This window comes from Mobula birostris, chromosome 12, assembly GCF_030028105.1.
Source record: "Mobula birostris isolate sMobBir1 chromosome 12, sMobBir1.hap1, whole genome shotgun sequence".
NCBI lineage: Eukaryota > Metazoa > Chordata > Chondrichthyes > Myliobatiformes > Myliobatidae > Mobula > Mobula birostris.
In genome coordinates this window covers 64,415,013-64,435,056 of record NC_092381.1, presented here as the reverse complement: position 1 = coordinate 64,435,056, position 20,044 = coordinate 64,415,013, and the positions used below count along the sequence as shown (strand labels likewise).

Sequence of the window (20,044 nt, the reverse complement as noted above, 5' to 3'; positions counted from 1 at the left end):
TATGTTATTGACTAGATTACCTTCATCTATTCTCTCCTTATTGCTTTCTTAGTTGCCTTCTGTTGGTTTTTAAAAGCTTCTCAATCCTCTAGCTTCCCACTAATTTTTGCTATATTATATGCTCTCTCTTTTACTTTTATGCTGTCTTTGACTGCCCTTGTCAGCTACGGTTGCCTCATTCTCCCTTTAGAATACTTCCTCTTTGGGATGTATTTATTCTGCACCTTCCAAATCACTCCCAGAAACTCCAGGCATTGCTGTCCTTCTGTCATTCTTGCTAATGTCCCCTTCCAATCAATTTTGGCCAACTTCTCTCTCATACCTCTGTAATTCTCTTTAATCTTCTGAGGTTTAATTGCACTTTTCTATAATTTCCAATTACTATGCCGTACACAAGCTGGATTTAATGTCATATTTATAACTAGACTGAGAAATTTTGCAATGCATTGAATACATTCAAGAGACGGCATTTAAAATTATAGCTACTAGCTATTAATTATACACCCAGATTTTTAGATGTTTTTTCTTTTAATAGGAATCTATAATATGGTGATTAACTTTTTGATGGTTCATCTCATACTTGTCAGGAACCAGCTGTAACTTGTTAAATTTGTTTGCTCAGGTTAATTAATGAATTCAGGAAAGAGATCATACCATTCTGCGTTTCTCGTGACAATCATAGTTATGGATTTCAACTTGGTAGTTATAAATAAAAAGCAACCGAAGTATTGTATAACGGTATGATTATATTCAGTGGATAAATTTTACCTGATATGTTTAATATCATGGTAGTTTAAATGCATTTTATTGACTGAATTTACATTGCTGCCAGTTTCATGATTTAAGACTAAATGAAGTAATTCTTTTAAAGGGGAAATGTGAGTTAATTGCAGATATTATTGCTAAGAAATACAGTCTCTCACATCCCTTGTCTTTGCTTTGTTTTATATTTTAAAGCTGTCACTAATTGGAGGCATAAGGACAATTATTTAGATTACAAGATATCATGAAACTATAGATTAGTGATTTCATCAGAATAGAGGGCTGGATACAGCCACACTTTTTTCTAACAACCATTTAATGTAAGTGGACATGATATTTCATAGATAAACTATTCAAATGTATATCCTAGATTGTCTCTGCTAACAAACAGCAAATTAGATAAGCAGCATAATTCTTTGTAAAAATGCTATTCCCTTTTCTCAGTTCCTTTGACTCCACCGCATCTATTTTTAGGATGAGGCTTTCCTTTCTAGGACACCAGAGACATCCTCCTTCTTCAAAGAACAGCGTTTCCCTTCCTCCTCCATTGATGCTGCTCTCACCCACATCTCCTCCATTTCCCAGACATCTGCTCTCATCCCATCTTCCTGCCGCCTTAACGGTGATAAGAGTTCCTCTTGTCCTCACCAACCATCCCATGAGATTCTGCATCCAACACATCACTCTCCACAATGTCCATCATCTCCAAAGGGATCCTACCACCAAACACATTATCACTTCTCCCTACTCTCCACAGGGATCACTTCCTCCATGATTCGTTGTCTATTCATCATTCCCCACTAATCTCCCTCCCAGCACTTATTCCAGCAAGTGGCCAAAGTGCTACACCTGCCCATTCGCCTCCTCCCTCACCTCTGTTCAGGGCCCCAAACAGTCCTTCCAGATGAGGTAACACTTTCACTGTGAATCTGCTGGGGTCACCTGTTGTATCTGGTGATCCACAAGCGATCTCCTTTACACTGGTGAGGCCCAACATAAAATGGGGGACCTCCTCATTGAGTACCTCCACTCCATCCACCAAAAGAAGATCATCCCAATGGCCCAACATTTTAATTCCAATTCCCATTCCTGTTCTGACATGTGTTTCATGGCCTCCTCTTGTGCCACGATGGGGCATCCTTGGGGTGGAAGAGCAACACCTTATATTCTGCATAGGTAGACTCCAACCCGATGGCATGAATATCGATTTCTCCTCCTCTCTTCTATTCCTCACTCTGGCCTTTTACCTGTTCTCGCCAGCTTATCACCTCCCCGGTGCCCCTCCTCCTTCCCTTTCTTCAAATATCAACTCTCCTGTCCTATCAGATTTCTTTATCTCCAGCTCTTTAACTTTCCCACCCACCTGGCTTCACCTATTACCTTTTAGCAATTCTCCTTCCCCTCCCTCTTCCTTTTTAATCCAGCATCTTCACCCTTCATTTCCAGTCCTGAAGATGAGTTTCAGCCTGTAACATTGACTGTTGTCTATTTACTTGGATGCTGAATTTTTGTGTGTGTCACTTTGGATTTCCAGCATCTAGTGAATTTCTTGAATAAATAAGAAGGTGCTAGCGAGATAAGCGATGCTTTACAGGCTGGAAAACAAAACTCTATTGTTATATTAACAAACAACACAAACAACAACACACATCAAAGTTGCTGGTGAACGCAGCAGGCCAGGCAGCATCTCTAGGAAGAGGTACAGTCGACGTTTCAGGCCGAGACCCTTCGTCAGGACTAACTGAAGGAAGAGTGAGTAAGAGATTTGAAAGTGGGAGGGGGAGGGGGAGATCCAAAATTGTTATATTAACTGCACTTTTTCTGGACTGCAATCACTGCAATCCACAGCCTGTAATTTCTCTTTCGGAGTTTTGCTTTTGAACCATCTGTACGACCTGCCATTTTTGTGGTATCTTGAAGGATTCAGCAAAATGGAATCTCGAGAATGCAGGTATGGCCACGGTAGCCACTGCTGGAGCAGACGTGGACTGGATTGAAGTGACGTGACCCCAGCCCAAGAGCAAGAATGGAATCAATGTCTGGCCATCGCTGGAGCAAACCTGGACCCTGATTAAAGCAGCGGCGCCTGGGCTCGAGAGTGAAAAATGAACTGATGTTTGGCCATTACTGGACCAGCGGTGCCTGGACTTCAAGAGTGAAAAATGAACTGATGTTTGGCCATTACTGGACCAGCGGTGCCTGGACTTCAAGAGTGAAAAATGAACTGATGTTTGGCCATTACTGAAACAAACTTGGGGCCGGATTGAAGCAGTGGGGCCTGGGTTCAAGAGTGAAAAATGAACCGATGTTTGGCTGATTTAAGTGCTGAGCTGGATGACAAAGGTCAGGGTGTCAAGGTTGAGGGTGAAGACCAAACCGTGTTCCACTCACTACTCCGGGAGGTTTAGTTAGTGCTGATCTGACTCCATGGCTGTGACCTGCAGTCATCAGACTCCCAGACTGGGCTTCTCTTGCCTCAGCGTTGAAGGGGCTCCGTGGCTGTGGCCTGCAGCAATCAGGCTGCTGATAGGCTCCGTGGCTGTGGACTCACTTTCAGGGACTCTGCAGTTCATGTTCTGTGTGTTATTTGTTCACTTTTTGGTGTTTGCATGATTTGTTCTTTTATTTTCACACTATGGGTGTTTGACCGTCTTTGTTATGTGGGGTTTTTTTAATGCATCTATTGTGACTCTTTGTTTTGTAGCTGCCTGCAAGTAGATGAATCTCAAGTTGCATATAGTATACTTACTTTGATAATGTACTTTGAACTTGTTATTTAGAGCAACACACATGAAATGCTGGAGGAGCTCAGCAGGTCAGGCAGCATCTGTGGAAATGAATAAACAGTTCTCTTTGTTATTTATATTTGTGATAATTCAGCATTTAGTTTTTGAAATGGATATTTACCAATTTTTTAATGCAAAATGCTATGTTGAAAATTCCATGGAGTTGAATCAGAATCAGAATCAGGTTTATTATCACCGGCATGCGATGTGAAATTTGTTAACTTAGCAGCAGCAGTTCAATGCAATACATAATCTAGCAGAGAGAGAAATAAAATAAAATAATAATAAATAAATAAACAAGTAAATCAATTACAGATTTTTGTTTAACACTCAAACAATATAGATTAAAGCTGACAGCTAAGCGAATAAGAAACTGGGTTGAGGTAGTGTGTGAGAAAGTTAATTTAACTTGCAACCATACTGGAAGCTGATAGCTTATTCACCTTTTGTACATATTGCAAAATCCATCCGAATTGCTTAAATATTGGGTACAAAGTGGTTAAAATATTACAGAGCTGAACTTGTTCATACTTCTGAATGTTTGCTCCCACTTTTCAAAAAGTAACAAAAGAAATCATTACTGGCACAAATGTTACTAATATTACTCCATGATCTTTTTCATTGCGGTCGATATCTTTGTAGACCAAGGTTCAAAGGTACATTTAATGTCAGAGAAATGTATTGAATATACATCCTGAAATGCTTTTTCTTTGCAACCATCCACCAAAACAGAGGAGAGCCCCCAAAGAATGAATGACAGTCAAATGTTGGAACCCCAAAGTCTCCCCAGCTCCCCTCCGTCCCGCGCATAAGTGGTAGTAAGCAACAAATCCCCCTCCCCCCACCGGCAAAAAAAGCATCGGCACCTGCCACCGAACACTCAAGCGAGAGCAAAGCAACAACAAAGACACAGACTTGCAGTTACCCCAAAGACTACTTGTTCACCGGTATTCAACATAACACAGGCTCTCTCTCTCCCTAATAAGGGAGAGAGAGGTGTCTCCGTTTCACAGTGAGAGGGTAGACATAACAAACAACTCACTGGTTTATTATGTTAAAAGTCCATTGCATCGCTTTTTCCAAGCTCTGTGCCCAAAGATCTCGGGTCTCTGGGTGCACAGCCAAAGATCTTCCATCTCCCAGGACACACTGATCTCCTGCCCGGACACCAACCTCCGATACCACACCACCACACCCCCCCCACCCCCCCCCCCCCCGGTCTCCAGAGCCACGAAATCTCGGTTCTCCAAAGGTGAGTGAAGCTCTTAGGCCAAGCCTTTGGCGGCCGAATAACGGCCATTCATGAAACCCCAAGAGCAGGTCCCATTCCAGCAAGGAACCATAGTTAGCATCTAACTCCAGGTCAGGGTCTTCAAAAGAACCCTGAAGGGGTAAAATAGAGATATTAAAGATGGAAATAGAACTGTTTCCAAAGATGCAAACAAAGGAGTCACCATTAGGTGCCATTAACCCTCCTAAACTCCTCCCCTTGGCTGCCCAACTAATGAATAGAATGGAAAATCAACCTATTTATATATACTAGAATAACCAGTAATCTGAGAACCCAGTTAATCTTATTTAAGATGACTGGATTTTGTATTTTAACTGTTTCTCTGAAAACTAATGATTCCAAACTCAAATGAAAATAATGTTTAGCATTAGGAAATCAATACTGTTAACAGGATTGTCAAAGAAAATAAGTACACTTGGTGACCACTTTATTTTTACTTGTAGATTGGAGTTCCTCATAACTATTTTCCACTATAGCCTTGTGCTATGCCATATTTAATTCTGAGTTACCTAGAGCTAAGCTCTTAGGCCACATCCTTGGCACGTCAGATAACGGCCAGTCGTGAAACCCTGAGAGCAGGTCCTATTCCTGCAAAGAACCTAAGTCAGCCTGTAACACCAGGTCAGGGTCTTCAAAAGTACCCTGAAAGGGAAAAATAGAGTTATTAAAGATGGAAATAGAGCTGTTTCCGAATACGCAAGCAAAGGAGTCGCCGTTTAGCGCCATCATAACTAAGCTCCGCCCTCTTCTTTATATTAGTCTGTTAACATTGTCCTGCAGTATACAGCTTTGTTTTTTCAGTATCAACCATAAACCAAATTTGGTGTCTTCTACAAATATCCCCTATTTTAAAGGGTAAACCAGACACTGCTTTCTATCACTGCGGCACTTAGGATCTAACTTTTCACTTTCTCTTCTATTCTCTTATATCTTTATTTTTGTGGACAACTTGATAAGATCCACAGATCTCTTTCCTACACATCTAGCCCTGCAGCATTGAAACTGGCTGGAGAATGGTTTAGAAGCTTGGCTTGTCGATTGGCTTCCTCCCTTTGTGCAGTAATAGATCCCACTCTCAGTAAAGTCAGATGATTATAAGGATATCTCTCCATGACCCTTACACATTTTAGATTATGTTTCAGAGCAAAAGATTAATCCCTGAAAAGTTACTTAATAAAATATGAGAACATCTTGCATTAATGTAACACCTTTAATAGCAAAACATATTCTGAGAAAGTTTGAAAAATGGTTATGACGAAATGAAGTTCAGATAATTATTTAGTTGTATTTCATATAAAAACTGTCTATATTCTAGTTCGGTTTTCCTTAATCTATGTATCCATGTTAGGTTGAAGTCCCATGTTCCTATTCCTGACCAGCTTCTATCCTGTGGAACAATACATTATTGTGCATAATCAGTAATAACATATGATCTTTGAAATAATAGTAGATTACGATTTACAATATTTATCATCGCTATATCATCTATTGTTACTGTTAAAAGTGCTTAAGGCACATATACATATTCCTAACCCATATATGCTAAGAATTTAACATAAGGAAATTGTTCCTTTCTTTGGTCTTTTCTTCATACATGCACTATTCTTTAAAGCTTGATATTACATAATCACTATTTTTGGATTTACCTCCTCATTTCAGTTAGTTGACCGGGAATATGAGCCAATGGACCATCTTCATTGTGCATTTTATATGAGTGGCACAAAGCCAAATAATTTAGATTTAACAATGTTGATTAGCAACTCTAAATATGAAAGGGAAAAGGGCATGTTTAAAGACTTAATTTGCCTTATAATCAAAATGTAGTACTTTATTATATGAAAATCCTATCCAGAGTTATTTTATTTTAATAAATTACTACTTCATCAGCTCATTCATTTCTACAAATGAAGTTCATCTCATTTTCACAGTTAAGATAAAATTCCTACTGACAACAATTTTACCAATAGGGTCAATAAATACAAATTGGGATAAAGAAGAAATTTCACACTGATAATTGCTTAATCCAATGTTGTTTTGCAACAAAGTTCCATCAGTTTTGCTGGAGCTGGTAGCAACTCAGGAGTAAATCGGCCATTCTCTCAGCTAATCCAATATGGTAGACAGGGTCCTTGTAACCCGCAAAGCATAACACGAAAGTAAATGTTTCAGTACTTTGCATCCGACTTACTCATATGACTTCATCACGTGGACTCACGAACCATTGTTCATCAAAACATACTGGAATGTTAGGTCTGACACAGGGTCTCATCAGCCTGCTTTCTAATGAATCAGTGAATAGTCTGACATTTCTTTTCTCCCCTAATAAACAAAGGTATTGGCTTCCATTCAGGCTTTCCTTACTGGTGTGACTAAAATTTATTGAGTGCCATTCCACAAGATCCAACAATGCATTTTGTTTGAATTAATTATTTTTATTTTCAATTTGAATTTTAGTCCCTGTTTGTGTTCACTGTTTTCTTTTTAATCTCCTTTCTTCAAACAGTGCCACCAACCCTTTAGTATTCAACACAAGTGATCATTTTCTTGTATGAACCTGGGTTGTGAATGGTAACGTCAAATTTGACAGTGTCACAGCCTAGTCAGATCCTTTTCTTAAACATTTACAGAGGCAGAATCAGGATCAGCTTTAATAACATCAGCATATGTCATGAATTGCATTAACTTTATGTCAACAATACTATGAAATACATGATAAATAAATATAAAGAAACAACAATTACAGTAAGTATATGTATGTCTAGTAAATAGTTATGTTAGAATAAGTTGTGCAAAAAAACCCAGAAATAATAAATTAGTGAGGTAGAGTCCATGGGTTCACTGTCCATTTAGAAATCAGATGGCAGAGGGAAAGAAGCCTTTCCTGTAACAGGAATCACCAAATACCAATGATGCCTTATCCTAGCATAGCTGCAGTGATTAGAATGTGTAAGTTACGTTAAGTTTTTTGAAACTTTGCAACTTGTATCCCATATCAGTTAATTATATTCAGGCTGGGGATAGCCTGCAACAGCCTGATTTTTATTGTTTGATATTACAACAGACATTGTGTTTATCACTAAGAGGCAGCAAAGTCTTGAAAATGTTAATGTTCCTACAATGACCAGTTAGTGTGGGAAATAGTGAAGACATACATCAAAAACTGCCTCCAAGCCATTCTCAGCACACTCATTACAATATGTTCAATTCATATCAACAAAGAATAATTTGCAAAATAATACTTGTTAACTATTGCCACAGGGTCTGTCTTAACTTTGCTATTTATGTGGCCCAGAACTTCTGATTTTAATGGCAAAGATCCTATTCTTCCAGCATGTACAGACTGTATTACTAATTATCACGTGCCGGTTTATTTTCCCTTGTATTTTCTAACCAAAGAAACATAAAGGCATTGGAGTCTCCATTATCTTGAGGGAATTTGCTGTGGATATAATTATGCCCAAAATTATTTAGGACTTAAATTCTAAGTATTTCAGATAATAGCAATTTCCTAAATTTCTAGCCAATTGTGTAGATTAGGCATAAAATGCTTAAGGACATGCAAACCTGGAAATGTTCCAAGTTTTAATATGTCATAAAATATGTTTAACATAAGATATGGTCCATAATGTAGCAAGGATTTTTACTTAAATTTCTTTAAAATCTCAATAAAATAACTGCCAGTGGAAAATGTTATAAAATGTTATTAAAGTCATTATAGCAGGAAACACAGAAAATTGTCAGGCAATCAAGCAAATTCACCATGGTTTGTGAAAGGGAAATTGTGTTTGACCAATTTATTGAATTTCTATTTAGAAGTGAATGGAAAACCAGTCGATATATTGCACTTAGATTTCCAGAAGACACTTTGATAAGGTGCCGCATTAAAGTTATTGCAGAAAATGCAAGTTTGTGTTTTGGGAGGTAACTGAATGGGTAAATGATAGGAACCAGGCACTCTAACAAGAAACAAAAGTAGGCAAAAATGTTTTTATTTTCCTGGTTGGCAACATGTGGTGACCAGGATATAAACTGTGAAGAAGACATTAGGAGGTTATAAGGATATATTAGCAGGTTAGCTGAGTGAGAAAAATAGGACAAGTAGTGTATATTTGGCTAAATGTATTATTATTCATTTTGGCAAGAAATAAAAAACATTATCTACATGATAAGACATTGGGATATGTATCAAGATTCCTTGCGCAAGTTTTGCAAAAGGCTACAATGTAGGTTCTGTAAGTAATTAACAACGTTAATAGAACATCACACTTTAATACTAGTGGAATTGTATTTATCCTTATACAGGGACATTAATAAGACTAAATCTGAATTACTGTTTACTTACATTAGTAACAATATATGTATATTGGAAGCAGTTCAGAAACGTTTGTTAGAATGATGCCTTGAATGGGTAGGTTATCTTGTGAGAACGGGTTAGGTCTGTATTTGCAGGAGAGGTAGCTTGTTTAAATATATGAGTTTCTGAAGGATTTTGCAACTTAGAGAGAGTACTTCTTGTGGGAGAATATAGAACTAAAGGTCTCTATTTGAAAAAAAGGGCTCACCCATTTCAGGCAGGATGAGGCCGAAGTTTTTCTCTTAGAAATTATAGGAGTTTTTGTTACTTTCTGTCATTTGTCTTCAAATATTTTAAGGCATAACATAATAGATGCTTGATAAGCAAGTGGGTGGAAATTTACTAGAGGAAGGTGGAAGTATGGAGTTGAGGTTCCAATCAGATAGGCAATGATTTTACAGAATGCCAGAGTCCAGGAAAGTATAGACCAATGAGTCTTACTTCAGTGGTTGGTAAGTTGATGGAGAAGATCCTGAGAGGCAGGATTTATGAACATTTAGAGAGGCATAATATGATTAGGAATAGTCAGCATGGCTTTGTCAAAGGCAGGTCGTGCCTTACGAGCCTGACTGAATGTTTTGAGGATGTGACTAAACACATTGATGAAGGTAGAGCAGTAGATGTAGTGTATATGGATTCAGCAAGGCATTTGATAAGGTACCCCTATCAAGGCTTATTGAGAAAGTAAGGAGGCATGGGATCCAAGGGGATATTGCTTTCTGGATTCAGAGCTAGCTTGCCCACAGAAAGCAAAGAGTGGTTGTAGACGGGTCATATTCTGCATGGAGGTCAGTGACCAGTGGTGTGACTCAGGGAAGTGTTCTACTCTTCGTGATTTTTATAAATGACCTGGATGAGGAAGTGGAGGGATGGGTTAGTAAATTTGCTGATGACACAAAGGTTGGAGGTGTTGTGGATAGTGTGGAAGGCTGTCAGAGGTTACAGCGGGACATTGATAGGATGCAAAACAGGGCTGAGAAGTGGCAGATGGAGTTCAACCCAGATTAGTGTGAGGTGGTTCATTTTGGTAGGTCAAATATGATGGCAGAATATAGTATTAATGGTAAGATTCTTGGCAGTGTGGAGAATCAGAGGGATCTTGGGGTCCGAGTCCATAGGACACTCAAAGCTGCTGCATAGGTTGACTCTGTGGTTAAGAAGGCATACGGTGCATTGGCCTTCATCAATCATGAGGTTGAGTTTTGGAGCCGAGAGGTAATGTTGCAGCTATATAGGACCCTGGTCAGACCCCACTTGGAGTACTGTGCTCATTTCAGGTCGCCTCACTACAGGAAGGATGTTGCCTGGATTATAGAGCATGTCTTATGAGAATAATGCCTTTTCTCCTTGGAGTGATGGAGGATGAGAGGTGACCTGATAGAGGTATATAAGATGATGAGAGGTATTGATCGTGTGGATAGTCAGAGGCTTTTTCCCAGGGCTGAAATGGCTAGCACGAGAGGGCACAGTTTTAAGGTGCTTGGAAGTAGGTACAGAGGAGATGTCAGGGGTAAGTTTTTTTTTTAAAACGCAGAGAGTGGTGAGTGTATGGAATGGGCCACTGGCGATGGTGGTGGAGTCGGATACGATAGGGTCTTTTAAGGGACTCCTAGATAGGTACATGGAGCTTAGAAAAATAGAGGGCTATGGGTAACCCTAGGTAACTTCTAAGGTAAGGACATGTTCGGCTCAGTATGGAGGGCCGAAGGGTCCATATTGTGCTGTAGGTTTTTTATGTTTCTCATGTGTATGTTCATGTTCAACGTTGAAAACTTAAAAGTTCAAAGTAATTTCATTAAGTACATATATCTCACCAGATACTGCCCTGAGATTCATTTTCTTGTGGACATTTGGAGTAAGTACAAGAAACACAATAGAATCAATGAAAGACCACACCCAACAGGGTGGACAAACAGCCAAATGTGCAAAAGACAACAAACTGTGCAAATGAAAAAGAGACAAATAATATTTATTATTTAAGAACATGAGATAAACAGTCCTTGAAAGTGAGTCCATAGGCTATAGGAACAGTTCAGTGATGGGGCAGGTAAAATTGAATCAAGTTATCTCCTCTGGTTCAACAGCCTAATGGTTGAGCGGTAATAACTGATCCTGAACCTGGTGGTGTGGGTCCTGAGGCTCCTGTACCTTCTTTCTGATGGCAGCAGTGAGAAGAGAGCATGGCCTGGATGGTGAGAGTCCTTGATAATGGATATTGCTCTCCTGCAATAGTATTCCATATAGATGTGCTCAACGGTGGGGAGGGCTTTACCTGTGATGGACTAAGCTGTATCCACTACTTTTTGTAGACTTTTCTGTTCAGTGGCATTGGTGTTTCCATACTAGGCTGGGATGCAACCAGTCAACATACTCTCCACCACACGTCTCTAGAAGCTTGTCAAAATTTTAGATGACATACCAAATCTTTGCAAACTTCTAACGAAGTAGAGGCATTGCCGTGCTTTCTTCATAATTGCACTTATATGGCAGGCCCAGCACAGGTCCTCTGACATAATAACACCAAGAAATTTAAGGTCACTGACCCTCTTCACCTCTGATCGTTCAATGACTAGCTGACGCTCCTCCAGTTTCCTGCTCCTGAGGTCAATAATCAGCACTTTGCTTTTGTTGACATTGAGTGAGAGGTTGTTATTGTGGCACCACTCAGCCAGAGTTTCAATCTCCATCCTATATGCTGATTTGTCACAACCTTTTGTTCAGCAAATTTAAACATGGCATTGGAGCTGCACTTTGCCTCACAGTGATAAGCATACAGCAAGTAGAGCAGGGGGCTAAGCACACCGCCTTGTGGTGCACCTGAGCTGATGGAGATTGTGCAGGAGATGTTTCTGTCAATTGGAACTGACAGGAGTCCGCAAGTGAGGAAATTGAGCATCCAGTTGCACGAGCGGGTATTGAAGCTTATTGATTAGCTTTGTGGGCATGATAGAATTGAATGCTGAGCTGTTGTCGATGAAGGGCATCCTGATGTATGCATCAACATTGTCCAGTTGTTACAGGGTACAGTCAAGAGCCAATGAAATGGCACCTGCTGTTGACATGTTGCTCCGGTAGACAAATGGGAGAAATTCCAGGTCACTTCTCAGGTGGGAGTTGATATGTTTCATCACCATCCTCTCAAAGCACTACATCACAGTGGAAGTAAGTGCTGCTGGATGATAATCATTTAGGCAGATTACCACATTCTCCTTAGGCACCGGTAAAATTGAAGCGTACTTGAAGTGGGGACTGGTATTTCAGACTGCTGAAGTGAGATTTAAATATATTGGTAAACACTCCAGCCAGATGATCAACACAAGTCTTTAGTACTCAGTCAGGTACCCCATATGGGCTGGATGTTTCAGTGGGTTCACCCACCTGAAGGATGCTCTCACGTCAGCCTCAGACACTGAAATCACAGGGTCATCAGGGGCTGTGGGAGTTTGCAAAAGTGCCTCCAAGTGAGCATAAAAGGCATTGAGCATATCTAGCAGCAAAGCCTTGTTGTCATCTATATCAATTGGTTTCACTTTGTAAGAGGGGATAACATTCAAACCCTCTCATAGGTGTCAATCATCCTTCAGTAATTCCAATTTGGCCTGGAATGCCATTTCACATGTGAGATGGCTTTCTGGAAATCTGATCTGGCCCTCAGCAGACTGCAGATCTCATGGTTCATCCAGGGCTCGTTGCTGGGTGGCATGACTCATTGGGCTGGAAGGGCCTGTTCTGCACTGTATCTCTAAATAAAATAAAATTAATTTCAAGAAAATGGACTTGGGTGTCAGAAGCAATGTTTGAAGATGTTACAAAGCTTATGAAGATGGCTGTTCACCTCTGGATAATGTAAATTGTGGTGAAATGCCCAATAGCTTTGTAGAAGAAACTTAATGAGTGAAGAGCGGCAAAGGAATTTTTGGGATGAATAATATGGGGAGACAGTAAGTTATAAATGGTATGATTTGGGTGAAAAGAGTTCCATAGGCACATATTCTTAAAGGAAATAGCATAAGTTAACATATTTCAAAAGCTTATGGGTGGTTTTGTTTTTAATATAAAAGCATAGATTATTAAATCCAAGAGTTCAAAGCTTAATAAGTTTTTAACATAGAAACATAGAAAACCTACAGCACAGTACAGGCACTTTGGCCCACAATGCTGTGCCGAATACAGTATGTACTTACTTTAGAAATTACCTAGGGTTACCCATAGCCCTCTACTTTTCTAAGCTCCATTTACCTATCCAGGAGTCTTTTAAAAGACCCTATCTTATCTGCCTCCAGCACCGTTGCCGGCAGCCCATTCCACACACTCACCACTCTCTGCTTAAAAAACTTACCCCTGACATCTCCTCTGTACCTACTCCCAAGCACCTTAAAACTGTGCCCTCTCGTGTTAGCCATTTCAGCCCTGGGAAAAGGCCTCCGACTACCCACATGATAAATGTCTCTCATCATCTTACACACCTCTGTCAGGTCACCTCTCATCCTCTGTCGTTCCAAGGAAAAAAGACCAAGTTCATTCAGTCTATTCTCATAAGATATGCTCCCCAATCCAGGTAACATCCTTGTAAATCTCTTCTGCACCCTTTCTATAGTTTCCACATCCTTCCTGTGGTGAGGTGAGCGGAACTGAGCATAATACTCTACAAGTGGGGTCTGACCAGGGTTCTATATAGCGGGAACATTATCTTTCGGCTCTTGAACTCAATCCTACAGTTGATAAAGATCAATACACCGTATGCCTTCTAAACCACATAGTTAACCTGTGCAGCAGCTTTGGGTGCCCTATGGACTTGGACCCCAAGATCCTCTTGATCCCCCACACTGCCAAGAGTCTTACACCAGCAACCTAAGGATTTAGTTAGATTGGGACACTATGGACAGTTCCGGATAGCATACACTTCAGGAAAGATATAACAGATGTAGAAGGGGTACAAGGGAAGTTTATTGAGATGTTACCAAGGATGAGGGACTTCAATTATAAGAAAAATCTAAAAAAAATTGTTTTGTATTCGAGAAGGTTCGGATTTGACTTCACTGTGGCTTTTCAAGTGATGCAACGTTTTTGCATGATAAACTAATCTCTGCTGAATGAGCCAGTCTCCAAAGGCTATGGGTTTAAACTGCTTTGCAGAAGGAAAAGGGAGATAAGGAGATTTATTTTTCATTAGCTTTTAAGATCTGGGATACTCAGCCTAAAAAAGGAAGTTGATTCAGTGAGTGATTTTAAGCAGGTTGATCAATTTCTTAAGAATAAGAAACTGTGGGCTTACAACAAAAAGAAAGATATGAGAACAAATATGACTGCTATTTCAAAGAGCTAACACAACAAGATGGGCCAAATATCTTCCTTCTTTGTTGTAAGTGTCCATGATTCTCTGCAGTAGTATAATCTCAGTATCCTGAAAGAGAATAAAAGTTCTCTATTTAAATTTAGACTCTATGGTTTCAATTAAAATCTTGTTCATGTTTAGAATAATTACTGGTGCTGATAATCATAACATTGATGCACCCACACATAGACAAACACAGACACAGCAACACGTGTAAATGATTCTAATTCTAGTGCTGTGCTATGCAATCTGAAATGTATTTATTCAACTGAGACTAAAGTTATTAATTTGCCTTGTCAATTATCTGATGTCAATAGAACATTATACCAGTACATCAAGGGTAATTTCCACATTTTCTGTGCACAACCTTTCTAAACAGACTGTATACACTTGAGGATCAACCTTACCCTTCAGCTAGTCTCTTTGGCCGTACATCCTATTGGACTCCATAAATCCATTCCACAATTCCTCTGTACACAATAGGTATGTATCAAATCAATCACATTAATATACATCGTACCCATAATACCTTGATGTAAACACCATTAATCAGTAACACTCAAGCAATGTACATTGGTTACTTTACAGGAGGCATGTAACAACAGGCATCATTTCATATCCATCTATGATTTCCATAGATGCTGCCTGACCTGCTGAGTTCCTCCAGCATTTTGTGTGTGTACTTTGGATTTCCAGCATCTGCAGACTTTCTGGTGATTATCATTTCATATCTATCTGCATAACCTGTGTCCTCCTGCCTTCTTTCTGTCTTAGAAACACCCACATAATTATACACAAAATACATCTGTATTATTCCCCTCTTCTTGAATGTTTGTTACCTATCATTGTTCCTTAAGAAAATAAAGCAAATGTTTATTCAACTGAAATAAGTTACAATTGAGAAAATAAGAATGTTATTCTAAAAGTAAAAGACACAGAGGTAATATCATAGCATCTAAGCAATTTTAATGTCTTTCATAATTATTTTTATGCCAATGATGAAATTATGTGTATTCATGATTAATTAACTACATTGAGCAAATATAATCATTGCTATCCAGTGTGACAACCTGTCACAATGGCAAACTTTATTGTTTAAGAACTGTGTTGGAAGTTATGGAAAGTAAGTGAAACAGATTTAGCATAGTGTTTCAAGTGAAAAGTAAAGAATATATGCAAAGACAATGTTTTGGAGAACACAGATCTATCAAGTAGAATCCTTGCATTAAGTTAAGAACCAAGCTTGTGGTTGATATTTCATGTTGATGGCATTGATTGATTGCTGGATGAAATATGCCCTCTTGGGGCCATTTAGTTTCAGTGCCGATGAGATCATAAGTAGGTAAGACATACCGTATGTGTAGGACTAGGCCATTTGGTTCTTTAAATATGCTTTACTAATGATCAAGATCATGGTTATGCTCTATCGCAGTGCTATTTTCTTGCATTTTCCTGCACTATGCCCTTGACCCCTCCCTGCCAAGAAACAAACTACAATCAGTCTCTTGTTTGAATAAACTCAGCAACTAGAGCTATCACAATCTTCTGGAAGAGAGAATTTCAAAGATTCATTTCCATTGTGTATGAAGAAGTCAACTCTGACTTATTGTATGTTTTCCTTCAATTCAGTATGACTGGCATGCCCTTTATTCTGAGACTGTGACCCCTAGTTTTATTTATTTACCTATTGGGATACAGAGTAGAATAGGCCCTTCCGACCCTTCGAGCCACGCCGTCCAGCAACACCCAATTTAATCTTAACCTTATCATGGGACAGTTTACAATGACCAATTAACCTACCAACCATCTTTGGACTGTGGAAGGAAACTGGAGCACCTGGAGGAAACCCACATGAAAACGGGGAGAACATGTAACAGTGGGAATTGAACCCGGGTCGCTTGTATTGTAAATTGTTGTGCTAACCTCTTCACTACCATGCCAGTTCTTGACTCCTTAGCCAAGGGAAACATCCTTCCTGCATCCACAGTTTTACCCTGTATGAATTTAGTAAATATCAATGAGATCACTTCTTATTCTTCTAAATTCTGGAGCAAACAATGTCTTTCGAGAATGCTTAGTATCTTTTCAAATATTAAAGAGACCATCACATGCACCATTTTATTGAATTTTCACTGCAATTCCTCTATGGAAAATGTACCTTTTTTAGGTAAAGAAACCAAAATTGTACACAATGGACTGGGTGAAGTCTCAGCAATGTTCTATATTATTGTAATAAGAGTTCTTTTCTCCTTTACTTAAATCCTCTCTCCAAAAGAGCCAGCGTACCATATACCTTCCCAGCTGCTTTTTCCCATTTCATATTCCATCTGATATGTTCTTGTCCACTCAGTTAGCTTGTCTATATCCTCTTATTTAATAAAAGATCTTTGTGATCCATGTTAAATTAATGTTAGTTACAGGGCAATCAGTTATTTATTAAGTTAAACAGCTTTACTCAGTCTGATAGTAGTGAGTCCCCAACGTGCAATGTGCATGAGTACAAGTTTCTGCTTTACTTAAGCATGATTCTGGCAAAGGCTGAATTATAGCTTAGTATAACTAAACCAAAAAACTGTCAAACCAAAGGAACATTGAAACAGATCATCCAATTTAAAGTATCAGCCTTGCTTTGCTCCCCAAGGAAATCAGCATGGACAATGTCTCCTGAAGAACCAAGGTGTTTCTAGTTTCTGTTATTCTCATCACATAAGTATTGATCTCAGAAGGAGTGGAAGGGGAGTATATAAAAGACACTGGATACTGAACAATGAAGTACTGGATAGATTGATTTAATGGGTAGGATTTACTGTAAGTGAATTTTAATGTGAAATTAATGAATAAATAGTTGAAGATTTGAAAATACAGGTGAAGGTATAACATGTGGCAATTATTGCTTAGGTGAGAATATTTAAGATTCCCATTTTTTAGACATCCTAGGCGTTGACTCATCAGGTTCATCAGCTCCTGTGTGTACTTTTGCATTGACTGGATTTTGTCTGCAGGACTCCTATTGTTCAACAAAACTGAAATTTTGAAAATGCATGGAAAAACTATTTCACAATCATGTATTCTCCTCTTTGGCAGGCCACTACATCTATTTGCTGTGCTAGAATTCCACCATCTCTCTTGTGCGTGTCTTTTCTTTCCTCAATTGATGATAAACTTAATTCTCCCATTCTGTTTGTGTCTAATTGTGATCTAATTGAACATCTGAAATTTTTACATTAAAGTGAGTTGCTGTTCCCCCGCTCCACAGCAGTAGTAAAAAGCTCAAACCTGCTGCAGAGTGCATTCTAGATTTCACATTTCAACAATTCTCTGGTTCATTTGTTATTTCAGCTTTATGCAGACATTGCATCACATATAGCCACATTGAAGTCTGTTTATTCATGTGAAATGTTTCAGACCAATATTTTATGAGCAGGATCAAAAAGTATTGAATTGCAAAAGAGCTATTCAGACTGCAAGGTGATAGCATTTGTTCAGTCAGTAAGAGAATATGAATGTAATAGAATCTCCATTTTCCACAATAGAGGTTTTTCTTGAAATAGATCCTGATCATATCATATGCCAAGTTTAATTTACCTCTAAAACTTTGGAAATTACCATGGTAACAAAGAAAATGTGTATATAGGTATTATTTAAAGGCATGATTTTTGTTGCTCGCTAGCCAACATTGTATGTTTGTGTGTCCCATAGTGCAATGGCCAGCTACTCCTCCACCTGTGCTGCCACTAGCCCGACTCAAGGAATGAATATGGCCAACAGTATTGCCAACCTTCGCCTCAAAGCCAAAGAGTACAGCTTACAAAGAAATCAAGTGCCCACCGTGAACTGAGTACCCCTCATGGACTATAGCAACCATGGGTCCATATATTCTCTGCAAACAGACATCATCAGAAACAGGTCTTAATGAAGGGAAAAGAATGAAAAACTACATACAACAACATAATCCCAGTGCAACAGGCTAATTAAATACACCGACGCACACAAATACTTGACCTGTATAGAGCCAGAATTGCTGACACGTTTCATCCCTGTGGATTTTTAAGTAAAAGCAAGAGTAAGTATATATTCCAGTTTTGTCAAATAAATGTTTTCCAACCCAGAATTAATATACTGGGACACAATTTTTCAAACTTTGGCTAGACCAATTACAAGATTTTTTTTGGTATACGTTTAAAGGGACTTTTATTGGGTCTCCAACTGAGTGTTGTATTAAAGTTATATTGTATTGTTTCTATACAGATTTTACATTTTGTATCCATGACAAGGTTATTGTTAGCAATGCATTTTTTTCTATAGGGAAGCTTGGTAAGGCTATTTTTTGTTGACCAAACATTTTCTTTCAAGATAAGACAAATCTGATTTCCTGTTCTCTCCATGTCTGTAACAATCTTGACCAATTCTGAAAGGGAAAATGGTTCTTTTGTACACAATAAACAAGCACTCAAAGACGTGGGATTATATCTGACCAGAAATACATCAATAAATTATTATGAAAATATTGCTGTTGACAAATGGGTCTTTTTCAAAATTACTTTGCTAAATATTTTGTTGCAATGATGTACTATGCACATAAGTCACAGATGCAATAGGCACTAGTGCCTATTAGGTAGATTCATGCATATTCTAGACAAAAGCTGTTAACTGTTTAGTAGCTGGTTTGCTAAGTTTCAGTTGTGAATATCAGAGAATTAGTGAACAAAAATGAGCAGGATCCTTCCATCCCATAATTCAACCTTCCCAAGGCACTTTCCTCAATATCCTACACCATTTCACACCTCACTTTTCCACTTTTAAATATGCCATTAGCCACTATAAATGTTCCTGACTTAGTCTACAATGAATGATTTGTTTAAAGATTTAAATGTTGTCCAGAAACTGTAAATTTATACAGTATCTCAAGGATATATATCCAGATAGAAAATAGAACAGTATTTAGGATTTGTTAACAAATAATTGACAATATTTGAATATTATGGTACTCTCCTAAGAAAGATAGAAAAACTAAAACACCCCTGGTTTCACTCCTGTCCAGAAAATTTAAAATAGGCCTTTATGTTCACCATCAGTAACTGCTCTATGTGAGGATTCCTTTTTCTAAAATTAATGCAAATTCATTCGTTTTGGATGTTTATTCATTTTCCTTTTGAACACAACAGTTAACTCTAGCTTCACTATTGCCCTCCGGGCAGTGCATTCCTGACTCCAACCACTCACTGTGTAAAAATATTTTTCATTATGATATTTCCATTAATGTCTATGGCAAATTATTGTCATTCAGTATATGTTGAGATAAATTGATCCACTGGCCATTTATAGCAAAGAAACACAACACGGGGTTCATCCTCTCTGTTAATTTATGTTTTTTTCTAGATTTCACTTTGATTTCTATGGCATTCACTTTAATTATTTCCTGCATTTTAACCAACGTCTAGACAACGAAGATTTTAGTTTGCTTTTGTTGTAAGGCTGAAAGGTAATGAGTAGCAAGTGGTCCCAGGGAAGAAAGG

The 20,044-nt window shown here is 38.6% G+C and overlaps 1 protein-coding gene across 3 annotated transcripts in view; it reads left to right on the top strand.

Moving 5' to 3' along the window:
- prrx1b (paired related homeobox 1b) overlaps positions 1-19,006 on the top strand; it is a 30,924-nt gene extending 11,918 nt beyond the window's left edge. The window contains exons 5-6 of one of the 3 annotated variants that reach the window (XM_072274708.1): positions 14,908-15,011; positions 18,228-18,309. In XM_072274708.1, coding sequence (XP_072130809.1) covers positions 14,908-14,980 — 73 coding nt within the window. In that variant the 3' untranslated portion in view covers positions 14,981-15,011; positions 18,228-18,309. Of the gene's footprint in view, positions 1-14,907; positions 15,012-18,227 lie in introns of all 3 variants that reach the window. The other 2 variants (XM_072274707.1, XM_072274709.1) reach the window with 2 other exon arrangements.
- Positions 19,007-20,044: the final 1,038 nt, after the last annotated feature.